This window comes from Acartia tonsa, chromosome 2, assembly GCF_053477335.1.
Source record: "Acartia tonsa isolate MP-2025a chromosome 2, ASM5347733v1, whole genome shotgun sequence".
Classification (NCBI taxonomy): Eukaryota; Metazoa; Arthropoda; class Copepoda; order Calanoida; family Acartiidae; genus Acartia; species Acartia tonsa.
The window spans coordinates 53090604-53105539 of NC_137261.1; the positions used below are offsets into that span (position 1 = coordinate 53090604).

The window sequence follows — 14936 nt, forward strand, 5'->3', positions numbered from 1 at the left end:
GTTATTGTATCATGTTGAATATTTCAGATTAATGTTAATATGATGTTGTATGTTTCAAAATGGTAGGAATTTTCACTATTCACGATGAAATTCTTGGAACATTATTTTCTCGTATTTATTCGAAACTTATTAATATCCGGTGGATTAGAGGTGGTTCTCATCCATATGAAAAAACTATGTTTAGCATCGTATAATACTTCCGGCTTTCTATGAATATAAAAATGCACAATCATAAGATTAAAACCAGTATTTTTATCCCTGAAATGCCGAAGGCATCGGCCAAAGAAACTGGATTTAATCTTAATAGTATATTTTATAATATCCGCAGAAAGTTGTTCAAAATACGATGCAAGAAATAACTAATATTATCTTACCTTATATATTACCTCGTAAGGGCGGGATTCTTTTTCGATTTTAGTGACCTAGAGAATCCAGAGCATCATCCGCGTGTAATGGGATAAGACTTTCTAACACTCAAGGATGTTAGGTTAAGTAACATCTATCAGACAACCAACCCTTTAATTGCACGACATTTGGCTGAGAAGTCCTAACTGTGCATTGTAATGAGTTGTGCCTGTTTATGGGTCAAGCCATTCCCCCAACGCTTACTATTTATATCGCGCACCTGACATGTCAGCAGTAGGAACTATTTTTAACGTCTTTAGTTATGACGCGGTGTCGGCCCGAGACTCGAATATAACACCTCCCCGGCGACGAGTGGATGCGCTACGCGTTGAACCACGATCGCGGGTTTTATTACCTTTGTAAATGCCTGGTGATGTAGTTTTTTATTTGTGTATATGAGTGGTCTGTTAATCCTTATCCGAAGAGGCGTAAACCGAAGATTTCCTTAAATAATGAACTCTAAGCTAGGACGTCTGGGCTCTTAAATAAATTAAATCAAAATAGTGGGGGAGAAGATATTGGTATAGTCCCTTTGGTGGCAACGCCTCTCAAGGGGCGATTCTTCGTATTTTCACAGTAGCTTTTGAAAGGTTATGTTAGGTTACGTGATTGCCCCCGCAGAGTTTGGCAATTGGCCCAGCAGTGTTAAAGCATGAGGGGCTAGAAATAGGAGAAAAGCTACTGTTAAAATACTACTCTTAATTCGCGTTGCTACGAAAGGGACTATACCCGAAGTTTTTTTTCTTACTTAGATATAGCTTAACTTAAAAGCATGACAGGTGTCCTATATTATATAAAAGTATTTAATTTCAGATGATATTGCAACGAGTAAATCCACGGTTGTGCCAACAAACAACCAGATTTTATAATATTAATGCACAGGAATGTATGTTATTAAAGCCTATGTGATAAGTTTTGATTCTCCATACTATTGTCGCGTACATAATATCACCACTTTTCCCCCTTCTTGGGTGGAAAAAAACAAGAAAAATATGTGGTAGGGAGAAAGGGGAGGGGGGTTGATGAATGCAAAAAGTTGTAAAAGTAACAGCTTTTTTTGCAATTTCCATTGCAATCCGTCACAAGCCCTATCTTTACCACCGGTTCTAGTCGGTAACCGCTGGTACTAGAAATCTAAAAAAAAAGGTTTTTTGGTATCATTTCACCAAAAATATGTTTCAAAAAGTTGATTCCTACGTAATTAATGACAGATTTGCCATTAAAATAGCCACATAAAAACCGGCTGAACGGTTAGCCGTTACTATTTCAACTTTTTTTCCGATTTTCGGAAATTAGACCTACCCAGGATTACTCATGCTAAGTTTTATAACGAAATTCGGATTTTAAGTGCCAATTGTGCATTGATGGTTACATTAACACCCCTCCCCTTCAATAAAATTAGGATCACTGACACTGAAAACATTTTTCCATTTTTCGGGAGCAAAAGAATAAAATATTTTGCAGCAGGGGAAAATAAAAAAATCTAGTGCAAAATATACATCCATTGTAATCTCTTAGCATCCAAATTTTCTCGTGGTCATTTACCAAATTACCATTCTCATTACTCGACCAAGGGATAAATAATTATGAGGAGCTTACGTGAGATAGCGTGTCACTGTCAAGTCAAGACGTGTCCACTTGCTATCGGGGGTTTATCATGCTGCGTCATTCCCAGAGACGTACAAAATTAAACGCAACTCTAATAATAAAAGTAGTGGGAATGTCTTACTCTTTAAACAGGTGCAACTGTTAGGGCTTCTTCTAGACAATGGTCGTGCAATTAAACATACCAACAAGTCACGTAGGAAAGAATATGCTCGATGTTGAACAGAAGTAAAATAGTTATATTCATAAGAGGAACACAAAGAAAACCCCTCTGTGAAGAATCTAAACGAGGTAGCTTTATTTTTTCCCTCATAAATATTTATGAAACGATGAAATCCCAACCCTTAATTTTGGTATTATTGTCTAGAACGCTAAATTAGAAGTGATTTTATCTTTTGTATAATATACACCCCTGCATATTCTGCTTGGTTGACCCTACTAAAGGGGGAGGGGGGGTTGGTTGGTTAATAAAAAATGTGTTGTAGGGTTAAAAAATGTAGGAACTAAAAGAATATGTGGGAGGTGGGTTAATATGAATATAATAAAAAGTTTTGAAAAAACTAGGATGGGAAAAAATGAATCTTGTGCAGAATAAACACAACCCCTGTGATTTGTTGCATTACTCATTTGTCATTAAATGTTAAGCACAAGGCTCAGCTTCCTCCGTGCTGGGGTGTATATTTTTTTGAACTTCTTCCCCCTATGCATTCTATTTCTTTCCTCCATTTATACAGTTAGAAATGTTGAAATTACCCAAAAATGGCATGTGTTCCATCCTATTTGACCTTATACACAAAACCTAATAGGCCTAATGGCGGCTTTCCGTAAAATGGGCGGTCGAGCACATAAAAGCTTGTTTTAAATAAGTCTTAAATATGTTGTCTTAATTTGAGATAATTTTTTTTTGTTTGTTTATTATTTAACGTCAGATTAGCTATATTGGTTAGCCCCGCAGGTGTGAGCTCTGCATGGGTTAGGCATATGAAAACAACTACCCCCCACCACACCCGATAGTTTTATTTTATTTCATACTAGCGGCTACGCCCCTAGAGGCCTCTAGGGGGAATTGAGGAGAGAGTCGAATTTAATAATCAAATTTCTTATTTTAGATTTTAAAAGAAAAAGTAAAAAAAAATTTGGGGGGGGAGCGAAATTTTTTTTTTTTGTCCCACCCCCCAAGAAAATAGTTATAAACCTTCCCAAAACCTATGAGAAGCTACCCTGTTAAGGAGAACCCGATCGGTTCAGCGGTTAGCGAGATCCTTCGTTACAAACAAACAGACAAACACACAAACAAACAGACAGACAGACATCTTTCTACTTTGTATTATAGATATATTAGAGGGGAGGGGGGGGGGGGTTGTTAGGTGCTCGATAGGCACTTTGAGGGAAAGCATCTCCCTAACTTTATCAATTTGGCATGACTGGTAACTCAAAAAAAAATTCTTTTTATTTAAAAAGTTGTGGAAATCCTGAAAGAGAATGGATACAAGTTTGAAGATATCGATGTTACAAAGGTAAAAATACCTAAGCAAAACTTCTCCCAAAGCAAAACTAAAACAAAAACAAATATTTTTGGGGTTTTTGTATGTTAACAATAACTACCTGTTTTTGGTGATTTATGGGTTCTCATGTTAAGGAATGAGATAATACAATTTGATGTTTAGCAAGTTTTTAGTATGAGCCCTAATTCACTGCATAAAGATATCATGAATTATCTAACATAAGGCGAGCATTCCTTTCTATCTGAACTGAACTTCCTACATAACCTTACCCCAATATGTAAGTGTAAAAAAGTAGGAAAATAAAAAGTAGGAAATAAACCTTGAAAATACTCGAAAAATCTACCATTGGAGAATTGAAATCGATCGCCCTGAACTCTTAATAATTAAAATAACCACATATTTGAACTTTTAAGGATTACAATGCTGAAGCTGGTATACAAGAATACAGCTCCTTATCAGGAATACCTCAGGTAAATAATGTTTACAGTACTGCTTCGAAACCGAGTAATATCCTATGAAATAGAACTCAACCACACTGAAAAATCATGTATAGCATTGTGTTACAGACAATTTTTCAAGATTATTAAAAATTCACATAAAAATACCAGCCTTGTTAGCATCGGCTATTGGCTACTCGGGGCTAATAAAACTAGTTTTTATCTTATAATTTTTCATTTTAATATCTGCGGAAACCTGTCTATAATACGATGCGATAAATAACTATTCTCATCCAGTTGCATTTTTATTAATAGTGCTTAAAATGGCCGTTGAAGTCGGGTATTTTATTTTTCTCTTATTCCACCATTTCAAAAAAATTCAATGCCTTCTCCTCATTTGTAAGGCCTTTGGAACATCTAAAACGATGTTTCACGAAAAGTTTGTCCGTTTGTCCGTTTGTTCAAAAACTCATAACTTTGGCTATGATAGGGCTAGAAGAGTGGTTCTTTTTTGGTTAGTTTTTATCAAGTTTGAGTTGATTTTAGAGGGCAATATTATTTCTATATGTTTTAAGGTTTATAAGACTTTAAACGAAAGGACAGTAATCTTTTTTTTTAAGTTTGATCAAACTATGAAACAGGGGTGTATATTCTGCACAAGATTTATTATTTTCCCCGGCTACAATTTTTTTTTTATTTTTTTTTCCCTCCTAGTTTTTTCTCCCCAAGTAGGGAGGAAAATGGAAAAATATTTAAAGAACTCTATATTTTATTTATTTTATCCCTCCTACCACACATTTTTTTAGTTTTTTCACCAGGGGGGGGGGGGGGGGAATGGAAAAAATGTTTTCAGTTTTCTTATTTTTTACATTTTTTCCCCCTCCAACCACTTATTTTTTATTTCCCCCCCCCCCCCCTCAGTAGGGGATCCCATGTAGAATATACTCCCCTGCCTTCAGCTTATGACTTTTTTTATACATCATTAACAAAGAATTACAATCGTATCTCATCAGTTAGAACTAACAGAAAAATTAGATTTTTTTTTCTCTTTTCTAGGTGTATTATAAATCTGAGTTAGTTGGAAATTATGAAATGTTTATCAAGGTAAAGTTTTATAAGTTATATTTATATTTTAAACTTAAAATGATTTTTAAAAGCGAAGCTTTTCTATAATTAGGGTCGGTCCGTCCATCCGTCTGTTCGTCCGTCCGTCCGTCACAAACGAATAGCTTTTTTAGTTAATTTAGGCATGTTAGAATTGTCCTATCGATTTCAAACTTTGCATGGTGATTCCTTTAGTAGTTAGGTACGATTTAGAAAGCGTAGCAACTCTATAATCATTACAAGAATGTCCGTACGTCCATTTTAAACATGTTGATATTTTTACTTTTTTAACAACAAATTTGTTTGTGATCTAATCATCCGATTGATCTGATTTTTGGTATGTTTATTCCTGGAACAACAAAGTATAATGTTTCAAGCAAAGCAACTTTATAATCAAGTCCTAAAAATGTAAGTATGTCCATAAACATTATCCTGTATTAAGTAGTTTTTCAACAAATTTACACTTACAATTTTGCTTCAACTCTTATACATTTATATTAAGATTATTCAGTTCTAACACTATATAAGTGTTAATGTCCGTTTGTCCTACAGTTTCAGTGCTTCGCTTTTATGGATGTTGTCATCCTTCTTAAATATAGGTTTTGACAACAGGGATTAGGAAAGTACTTGAAAAAAAACATTTCTTGTCATGTTTACAAATTATTTTAGAAGTTTTTAAAAAGAAGGTAAACATGTGTAAATTTTAGATTGCTAAAAATACCTTAAATGGGGGGTAGGGGGTGGGGGGTTGATCACTATTAACTTGACATAACAGCAATTTTATTTTTTGTTGGACGCATTTAGTTTTAGAGATAAGGGGGGGGGGGGGAGTTTTACAGGTAGATCCAATCATATAAGAGAGTTTACAAAAAGAATTAGGTTGATAACTATAAAAACAAGCCCAAACGGCCAGGCCAAAATTTGATACTGAATTTTCATTTCCTATAACTGTACAAACTTCCCCCCCCCCCCCCCTTAGGAAAACTTCTTTGGATGAGTCATTTATTAACCAAAATAGAGGTACTATGTTTCATAAAATAAAGTGACACCGCCAAAAGTTTGTTTCTCGCCGAATTAGGCATTTGGAATCAATTAAGAACATTTTATTTTTTCAGATTTATGAATCTGGCAAATTGAAGGAGGCATTTAGTTGGTGAAAGTTGACTAAATCAAGTGGGAAAATTGAAGATACAGATTAGCTAAATGAAGACACCATGGTTTAGGATATCATTTGTCAGCTAGACTCTAGTAGTTTGTACCTACAAGCAGAAAGTAAACTGTACTGTCATCAGATGAAAGCCAGGGATCTTAAAGGATAAGACAATGGACGATAATGAAATGAACTTGAACTCAACACTACCTACTGCATATTAGAACTTTATTCTGCAAATTAGTTGGAAAAGTTTGGATACTGCCAGTTTTCCCAATGAAAATTTAGAAAAGTCCCCAAAGTTCTTAAGAGAGCGTGTTTATGAAACTTTGGGTACCAGTATAATTTATAGTCCACTGTCTCTTCCCTCCTTAGTGAGCACCAATGCCTCTTGTCATAAAAAAAAATATTTAAAGACCAAAATCTAATGTATTTTTCATATCTGTAAAACTGATAATTCCTACATATTTAGATAGTCATTTTATAACTAAATTTTGGTGCTGATATTGTGATAAACCCTTTTCCAGTATGTCTCCCAAACCGATTAATATCCGCTGGATTAAAACTGGTTCCCAGCCATACTGAAAAATCATGTAAAGTTTCGTATTATTGACACCTTTCAAAGCTGGTTTTAATCTTATAATTTTTTATTTTAATATCCGCGGAAAGCTGTCTATAATACAATGCGATGAAGAAATATTCTAGTCTTCTCTATAACTGATCTTTTTATACTAGGTATCATAAAGAAAGTATATAGGTAATATTGTTTTAGATTATAGTTTCTCATTTTTACAGATGACACAAAATGGGACACGAAAACAATATAAGAGCAAAAATCAGACAATATTTGGCCTCAAGAAATAAAGAGAAAAAAGAAGTATGTGAGAAGGATAAAGGTTTGTTTGATTATCAGAATTCATTAAGCGTAACAAAGAGATTAGCTGATTTTTCATTTTGTTAAATGTGAGTAAAATAAAAATCTTGCCACATCCAAAGGGTTAAAACCAAAATTTCAAAGCTCAAAAATGTTGTTCATTAAAAATAATTAGCAGTTTATAAGAACTTTTTGCATCCATCTTCTCATTTAACAGGAAAAAAACCAACGATAGAATTTATTTTTCAGTTTTGACATAAAAAAGCATTTGATATAAAAATAATGATTTTTTTTATTAGTGCTAAAAAGTAATACAGACAATTCAATACTATTGTTTTAGAAATCACCAAAAATTGAAATTGATAGGACGTGTGGACGGGCGGGCCGACCCCAAATATAGAAAAGATTCGCTTTTAAAAGCTTTAAATAATAGAATGCGATAATAGTTATTTCTTGCATCGTATTATAAACAGCTTTCCGCGGATATAAAATGTACAATAATAAGATTAAAATCTGTTTTTTTTTAGCACGGAGATGTCGAATGCATGGACTAAAAAACTGGTTTTAATCTTATGATTGTTCATTTTTATATTCGTAAAAAACTGGATATAATACGATTCTAGACATAGTTTTTTTTCGTATGGATGAGAACCGTTTTAATCTACCAGATATTAATACCTAGGTTTCGAATGATTACTAACTACTATGTTTTAGAAACTGACACTGATAGTGATGGCTGGACCTCAGATGAAAACCTGGAAATTAAAGTTAACGTAGACAATCATCATCTTGTTTTTACCAGGGAAGATTAGAATAGACATACAACTTTATAATTTGATTAGAGAGATGCTTCGCTTCAAGTATTGTACTATGTTGTCATAGAAATCATTGATTCAAAAATCGGACGAATAGGATAAATATGTCATGTACAAATAGGTTGTCAAAAAAGTTAAAAAAAAACATGTTTTAAATGAACGTACGGACTTTCTGGCAACGATTATTAAGTTACTTGGCTTTTTAAATTGTAACTAACTGTCATAGGAATCATGTTTTAAAGTTTGAAATCGATAAGACTTCTCTTACATGCATAAATTACCCGAAAAAAGACGTACAGACCCTGATTATAGAAAAGCTTCGCTTGCTTAAAACATATTTTTAAAACGAATATCGTACTCAAATCATCAAAAGATACCTATCCAAGTTTTATTTCATATCGTTAAAACTATCTATTCAAAAAGTGGTATTAGTGCTACCAATGATACGTTTGAAGAAGACTGGCTGATAGATGACAACGAGAAAGTTTCAGTTGATGATTCAGGAAAATGTGCATTTCTTTTTATAAAATATTTCTTAAAGCATGACCAATGCAATGGACCAAGTAATATACTAAATACCCATTGGTACAATGCAACTTCAAAAGTCTTATTTTAAATAGCCGTCGAGTAAATAACATTTCCCCCCTTAGCGTTACGGACTGACGGACGGACAGACAAATTAAAATATAAAAATAAAGAAGATATAAAAATGCTTTCAACACTTTGGCTTACTGGATCTCTTACCCCAATGTTTTTTTTTATCTTTCTTTGTTGATATAGTATGAAATTTTTGTTTGTTAAATGTTTATGTATAAATGTTAGTATAACCCAGACAACTACCTGGCCCAAGTGGTGGGGACCTTTTTTTCTGCTAACAAATTGCTTTCTACTTTGTTTACCTAGCAACTTGTCTTTGTTGATATTTCCGACGATATTGGCTGATATTCAAAGACCCAGTTTAAAGTCGGCACATGGTCCTCACCCCATTGATAGTTACATATAGCTCGTACTCCTCTAATCTTTTACTTGAATGTTTTCAAATCTAATGCATATATATAAATATACGTCAGGGATGGGATCTGGTGTAGAATCATCCCCTATCCAAGACCTGGAGGTTTCAACTGGAGTAGAGTTGCCACCAGATGTTACAAAGGCAGAATTAATCTTTCTCTCAAGGTAGTATGAACCTTTTTTCCAGTATGGATTCAAAACCGATAAATATCCGGTGGATAAGAACCGGTTCTCAGCCACACTAAAAAATCATGATCGTATCGTATTATATCCAGTTTTCTACGAATTTAAAAATGTGAAGTTGTATTATTTATAGAGCATTTTTACATAGCATTAGGAACAATTCTTATGAGATTTCCAACACATGTTCTTATTTTCTTATTTTAAATCAAATGTCTAAATAAATACAATTTCGTTCAGTTTGAATTGGACCCCAACGGCGACTGAACTTTTGAAAGCTTTAAACAAAGAGGTAATGCTTATATAAAAGTAACAGGATGTCTTACAGTCTCCGAGTGAGTCTGTGTGTTTGTAGCGAAAGATCTTAATAACTGCTGGACTGATATGGTTCTCCTTTTCTGTATTTCTTACATTTGATCTTTTTATAAAACGTATTCTAAACCATGTGCGTCCTTATCATTGCGGGGTTCTCCTAGCCTAAACTGTCAGTTTCTCTTAAATCATGACCACAAAAGTACTTTTGGTTGTTGTTGAAAAAAAACCTGTTCTTGATGCTTATTTAAAGTTAATTAAAGGTTAAAATGTTCCCGCTGGGAGAGTAACCTTTAGGCCTGGAATCCATGCCTCATGATAGAAATATGTTCTATTTTAAAGAAATAATATTAATTAGGGGGATTCGTAAGCATGGACGTCCAGTAGGGGATTTTTTTTTCCCGGCTTTTTTTGAAATTCAAGTAGTGCCGTTGCAATTATTATGCCTTTTGGTGAAAAAACACTTGTGTAAAAATTTTAACCATTTTGGACAAGTATTATGCCCAGTAATTTCACTTTGAAATTTTGACGCCCCCCTTATGGGGGTCAAAAAATCATTGCATCAGAACTATGGCTTCATGGTGCTCCCTGAATAGGTCTTGAGGAGTAGAATCAGGAATTTTTGAAATTTTGAAAATATCTCGTTCCTAGACTGAGAAAAGTTCAAAAAACCCCTAAAAAACGCCATTTTTGAAAATTGGCCAATTTTTATAGGTTTTTTGAACTTTTCTCAGGCTAGGAACGAGATATTTTCAAAATTTCAAAAATTCCTGATTCTACTCCTCAAGACCTATTCAGGGAGCACCATGAAGCCATAGTTCTGATGCAATGATTTTTTGACCCCCATAAGGGGGGCGTCAAAATTTCAAAGTGAAATTACTGGGCATAATACTTGTCCAAAATGGTTAAAATTTTTACACAAGTGTTTTTTCACCAAAAGGCATAATAATTGCAACGGCACTACTTGAATTTCAAAAAAAGCCGGGAAAAAAAAATCCCCTAACGTCCAGGGGGGTGGATGAAGTGGTGATTACCCCCAAAAAAAAATTTTTATAAAAAAATTTAATCCCCTCCAAATAAGAAAAGCTTGGGGACGTCCTTGCCTCTATGATATAAAGATTACTCCCCCCCCCCCCCCCCAATAAGAAAGCTTGGACGTCCTTGCTATTGGTTTAAGTAAAAGCACTTCTTCATCTACCCAGTACAAATATACTTTTTTTCCTATTATAAGAATACCAAGATATCCTGCCTGTTAGAAATTGTGTCAGGTCAAGATTATTCTGCCAGTCGTAAGCTCAAGGCTCTAGAGTCTAAAATCACTACAGGAAAAGGATATAAAAATTGATAACAGTTGTTTATCGCATGTTATTGAAGGCAGCTTTCAAAGAATTTCTTCAGTATGGTTCTAATATATATTCTGCAAATTTGACCCTGATAAATTGGGGGGGGGGGGGGATGGAATAAAAAACATGTGGTTGGGGGAGGGGGGGGGGGTAATGTAAAAATCAAGAGAACTGAAAACAATTTTTCCCATTAGGTGGATACCTTTTACTTTTGCTTTTATTTTCTAGCGGGCCTCTTATCCTCTACCCCATTAAATCAAAACTAACCCTTAATTTCCAATTTATTTCAAAATAAGGGTGGAAATACTCAACTAATAAAAAAAAAATTTCTTGTGCAGAATATACCTACACCCCAGATATGAATTAAAATAATATAATTTCCTAATTGAAAATAGGTGGATACCTTTTACTTTTGCTTTTATTTTCTCGGGGGTTTCTTATCCTGTACCCCATTAAATCAAAACTAACCCTACCCTAAATTTTCAATTTATTACAAATTAAGGGTGGAAATGCTCAACTAGGCACTTTAAGAGAAACCGCCAAAATATATAAACCAATTAATTTATCCTAATCTTAAAAAAAGGATGTGTTTGGAAAATCTACGAATGATGAATCCAGCCAACAATCTGATGTTCAGACAAGGTTTGCCAAACAAATATTGGACCAATCCGATTTGTTGTTTAATGGGCTGAATGAAGCATTTCTGGCTTATTTTTGGTAAGTTTAAACTTCTACCAAGGATTACAACATCCATGAGTAAACAGTAACAAGTTCTTTTCACTCCACAGGAAGAGGATAGGCCGCTGACAATTTGTCAGTGTTTCTGTAACAATGTGGCTTATGGATATGGGATAGAGTTGTCAGCCCTAAGCCCTTTGATTGCGGTGTAAAGCGTCCATTTGCCAATCAGACAACCAACCCTTTGATTGCATGACCTTTGTCTGAGAAGTCCTAACTGTGCATGGTAGTGAGTTGCGTCTGTTTTGGGCCAAGACATTCCCCCTACTTTAACTATTTATGTCGCGCATCTGACATAGCAGCAGTAGGAACCGTTTTTAACGTCTTTAGTTAAGACACGGTGTCGGACCGAGATTCGAACCTATCACCTTCCCGACAACGAGCGGATGAGCTTCGTGTTGAGCCACGGTCGCGGGTTATAACATCCATGAGTATCAAAGCATAATAACTCATGCAAGTACAAACGGACAAATGAATTATGAAGGAAAAGTTCAGTGGTCATAAAAAAAGAGAAAATTGTATATAATAATAGAGATTGATATAAAATCACGAAACCCTAAAAAAAATAAGATATTTCTTAACATTAGAAATCAGTATATGGCTTAATATGTACCTATTTGGTATATTTTAAGCATTTTCATTTGAAAGTATAAACTATATTTTGCAACAAATTCACGTTGAATTTTCATTTAGTCTTTTAAATAGTACTTATTCTTTTACTTCTGTATTAAAACTATTGTCACTTTAACTTTGAAAATGGTCTTTTAAAATCAATGTCTTTTATTTATTGACTTTATGGATATTGACATCCATGTTTCATTTCAGTATTACAAGATCTGATTTAAAGATGAAAGAAAGCAGAAAAGTGACTCAAGGCCCAGCTACAGACAGAGAAAGCAAAGAAGAGAGACAACTACTTATAGAGCTGCATCAATTTGTCAATCTTTTGGGAAAGCTTGCTCCTAATAATTTAAAGGTATCGTCAGGGATAAGTCACAGTTGTATAAATGGATATTTTATTACTTGGATCTTACACCAGATGTTCATGTTCTCTAATTAAGTAGGAGTTTATGATTGTTCCTAGCTAGGTTTTAGACTATTTTCCAAACTTCCCAATTTTTTTATTTTTTGAGATATTAATGGAGATAGATCTAGGCGGGGTTGGATAGTACAACCCATATTATGTTTTAGCTAAGCTATTTCATTTTTAGATAAAGAACTCCAAACCTATTACATTTGAATATAGAATTCTTTTACTTTTATTATTTAGGCATCTTTTGCCAGTTGCCCAGTTAAAGAAAACCTGGTCAAATGGATGTTAACTGCTTCAAACCCAATTCCAGTTATAAAAGGCTCTGTCTTTGATACTGATATTATTCAAACTGCTTTTCAGGTATGATATTTGAACTTCTTGGTTGATTTACTTTTTGGGTCCTTTAGATGATTTTCTTCCTGTTTTTTTTTAATTAAAAACGTAGAGCTTTGCAAATTATGGATATGTCATCCTTGATTTTTTTATTACAATGAAGCGTTTATTTCATTTTTGCTAACATGTATCTTATATACCAATGCAAGGGGTAGTTGCACAAAATGCATTTAAACTTGAATTTAGTGAACTGCATATTTTTTCATGTTCAATGGTTTAAACTACATTTATAGGGCATATAATTGAAAGAATTTCAATTTTCTACCATGTATAAGTTCTAAAAATATCAAGACATTTGATGATATTGCACCAAAAAATCCTTAACATTTCAAAGTTTTTTTCATATAGAACCATGGTGAAACCTAACTTTTTAGTCGATAGACCAAATATTAAATATAAACCTATTATATTCATTAAAAAGTACTATGAATCAAAGCTGGAAGGTGCTTAGAATCTCTTGCTCTCCTTTGTGAATAGTCCTCTTTAGTGATGTTTAATTGTTTGTTATTTATTGTCATACAAAATTATAATTAAATTGTTTGATATTATACCTACGTGTAACTTATGCTTGAAATCATTTTTCTGAAATGCACTCCATGCAACTATCCCTTTTCTTTTTTTTAGCTTTATCCCTTATGTTAATTGCATACATTTTTTCTAATTTTAGGAAATAATAAATGAATATAATTCTGATGAATATGCACTAATTGCCAATTTGTCCAAACCACTGCCAGCTGGTAATGATAACTCAAACTTCCAGGTAAAAGTACATTTAATTGATTTTTCCTCATGAAATCTCTGTTTTGGTGTTGTTTAATGTTTTTTAGATTTAATAAAATTACAGGGGTGTATATTCTGCACAAGATTTATTTTTTTTCCCCTGCTACAAATTTTTTTATTTTTTTTCCCCCCTAGTTTTTTCTTGCCAAGTAGGGGGGAAAATGGAAAAATATTTAAAGAACTCTATATTTTATTTATTTTATTCCTCCTACCACTATTTTTTTTAGTTTTTTTTCACAAAGGAAAGGAGAGAAATAGAAAAAATGTTTTCAGTTTTCTTAATTTTTAAATTTTTTTTTCCCTCCAACCACTTATTTTTTATTTCCCCCCCCCCCCCCCCTGAGCAGGGGATCCCATGTAGAATATACACTAAGAGATATAAGTTTTCCGGAATTTTAATGTAGGGAGTAGATTTGAAATCTGCATCAAATTTTAAGGATTTTTTTTATAAAATTCGTTTTTTGTAAAATTCTTTATCTAAAAGCGAAAATACATTTTAAGTTAATTAATTTTGACCAATAGGATAGGTGGATTTTAAACTACCTGCTCTCTAATTGGTTGAATGATGTACGACATCCAATCAGAGTGCAGATTTTTTAAATCCACCAATCACAGATGCCAAAATTAATTAACTTAATTTGTATTTCCGCTTTTAGACAAAGAATTATACAAAAAACGAATTTTATAAAAAATCCTTAAAATTTGATGCAGATTTCAAATCTACTCCCTACATTACAATTCCGGAAAACTTATATCTCTTAATATACACCCCTGTAAAATTAAGAAGTGTAATTCGATATAATAAGGGGATATCTTTTTCTTTCATTTTGATTGTTATTTTATTTATTCTGTAGGTGATCACTGAGCTGTCAACCTGTCTTCAACTTGGGTCAAAACTCGTCAACTCCTCCTCCTTGCTCAGAAATATGGTGGTTCCAGATAGTTACCTTGCAGAACTCACCATAAGGGTAATTAAAACACTATTTGCAACTTTTCTATAATTTTAACTGATATTTTTATTAGTGAAAGGTTTGACACGAAATGACAGTAATCTTTTATTCATTTCAGAAAGGCATCAGTTTTCATAAAAACTATTGATTTTACGTATTTTGTTATTAAATTTTGTGATTTTATGTGTTTTTAGAGTGTTACTGGCTCAACAGTTGATATGGCAGATGCTATCATCAACAAAAAAGCTGATACCAAAGAAACAAACAACAGGAATTAAGAACATGTATTATATAAAACAAG

At 33.4% G+C, this 14936-nt stretch overlaps 2 protein-coding genes and 1 long non-coding RNA gene across 4 annotated transcripts; all 3 read left to right on the top strand.

Annotated features, from left to right (window-relative positions):
* The first annotated feature begins 25 nt into the window (after positions 1 to 25).
* LOC145312161 (putative monothiol glutaredoxin ycf64-like) lies at positions 26 to 7002 on the top strand. Of its 2 annotated transcripts, none has more exons than XM_080151350.1 (7): positions 26 to 62; positions 1219 to 1285; positions 2209 to 2301; positions 3472 to 3527; positions 3929 to 3985; positions 5009 to 5056; positions 6172 to 7002. In XM_080151350.1, exons 1-7 carry the CDS (start codon positions 60 to 62, stop codon positions 6211 to 6213), a joined length of 366 nt encoding a protein of 121 aa, XP_080007476.1. In that variant the 5' UTR covers positions 26 to 59; the 3' UTR covers positions 6214 to 7002. The 2 variants fall into 2 exon arrangements, with proteins under 2 accessions (XP_080007476.1, XP_080007475.1); XM_080151349.1 differs by lacking the exon at positions 26 to 62 and adding an exon at positions 596 to 775.
* Positions 6986 to 7982, top strand: LOC145312162 (uncharacterized). The gene is made up of 2 exons (XR_013876930.1): positions 6986 to 7102; positions 7795 to 7982. It is a non-coding gene; the product is annotated as an uncharacterized LOC145312162 (long non-coding RNA).
* A 340-nt stretch (positions 7983 to 8322) lies between these two features.
* Positions 8323 to 14913, top strand: LOC145312609 (uncharacterized). The gene is made up of 9 exons (XM_080151867.1): positions 8323 to 8394; positions 8962 to 9071; positions 9327 to 9378; positions 11325 to 11458; positions 12305 to 12455; positions 12750 to 12872; positions 13573 to 13665; positions 14540 to 14653; positions 14830 to 14913. Exons 2-9 carry the CDS (start codon positions 8968 to 8970, stop codon positions 14911 to 14913), a joined length of 855 nt encoding a protein of 284 aa, XP_080007993.1. The 5' UTR covers positions 8323 to 8394; positions 8962 to 8967.
* Positions 14914 to 14936: the final 23 nt, after the last annotated feature.

Bases quoted from the DNA above. Each gene is read 5' to 3' on its own strand.
- LOC145312161 (XM_080151349.1), top strand. From the start codon at position 722: ATGCGCTACGCGTTGAACCACGATCGCGGGTTTTATTACCTTTGTAAA. The intron at 2,302-3,471 runs GTAGCTTTATTT...TTATTTAAAAAG, and splicing joins CTGTGAAGAATCTAAACGAG to TTGTGGAAATCCTGAAAGAG. The intron at 3,528-3,928 runs GTAAAAATACCT...TGAACTTTTAAG, and splicing joins AAGATATCGATGTTACAAAG to GATTACAATGCTGAAGCTGG.
- LOC145312609 (XM_080151867.1), top strand. From the start codon at position 8,968: ATGGGATCTGGTGTAGAATCATCCCCTATCCAAGACCTGGAGGTTTCA. The intron at 9,072-9,326 runs GTAGTATGAACC...AATTTCGTTCAG, and splicing joins GAATTAATCTTTCTCTCAAG to TTTGAATTGGACCCCAACGG. The intron at 11,459-12,304 runs GTAAGTTTAAAC...GTTTCATTTCAG, and splicing joins GCATTTCTGGCTTATTTTTG to TATTACAAGATCTGATTTAA.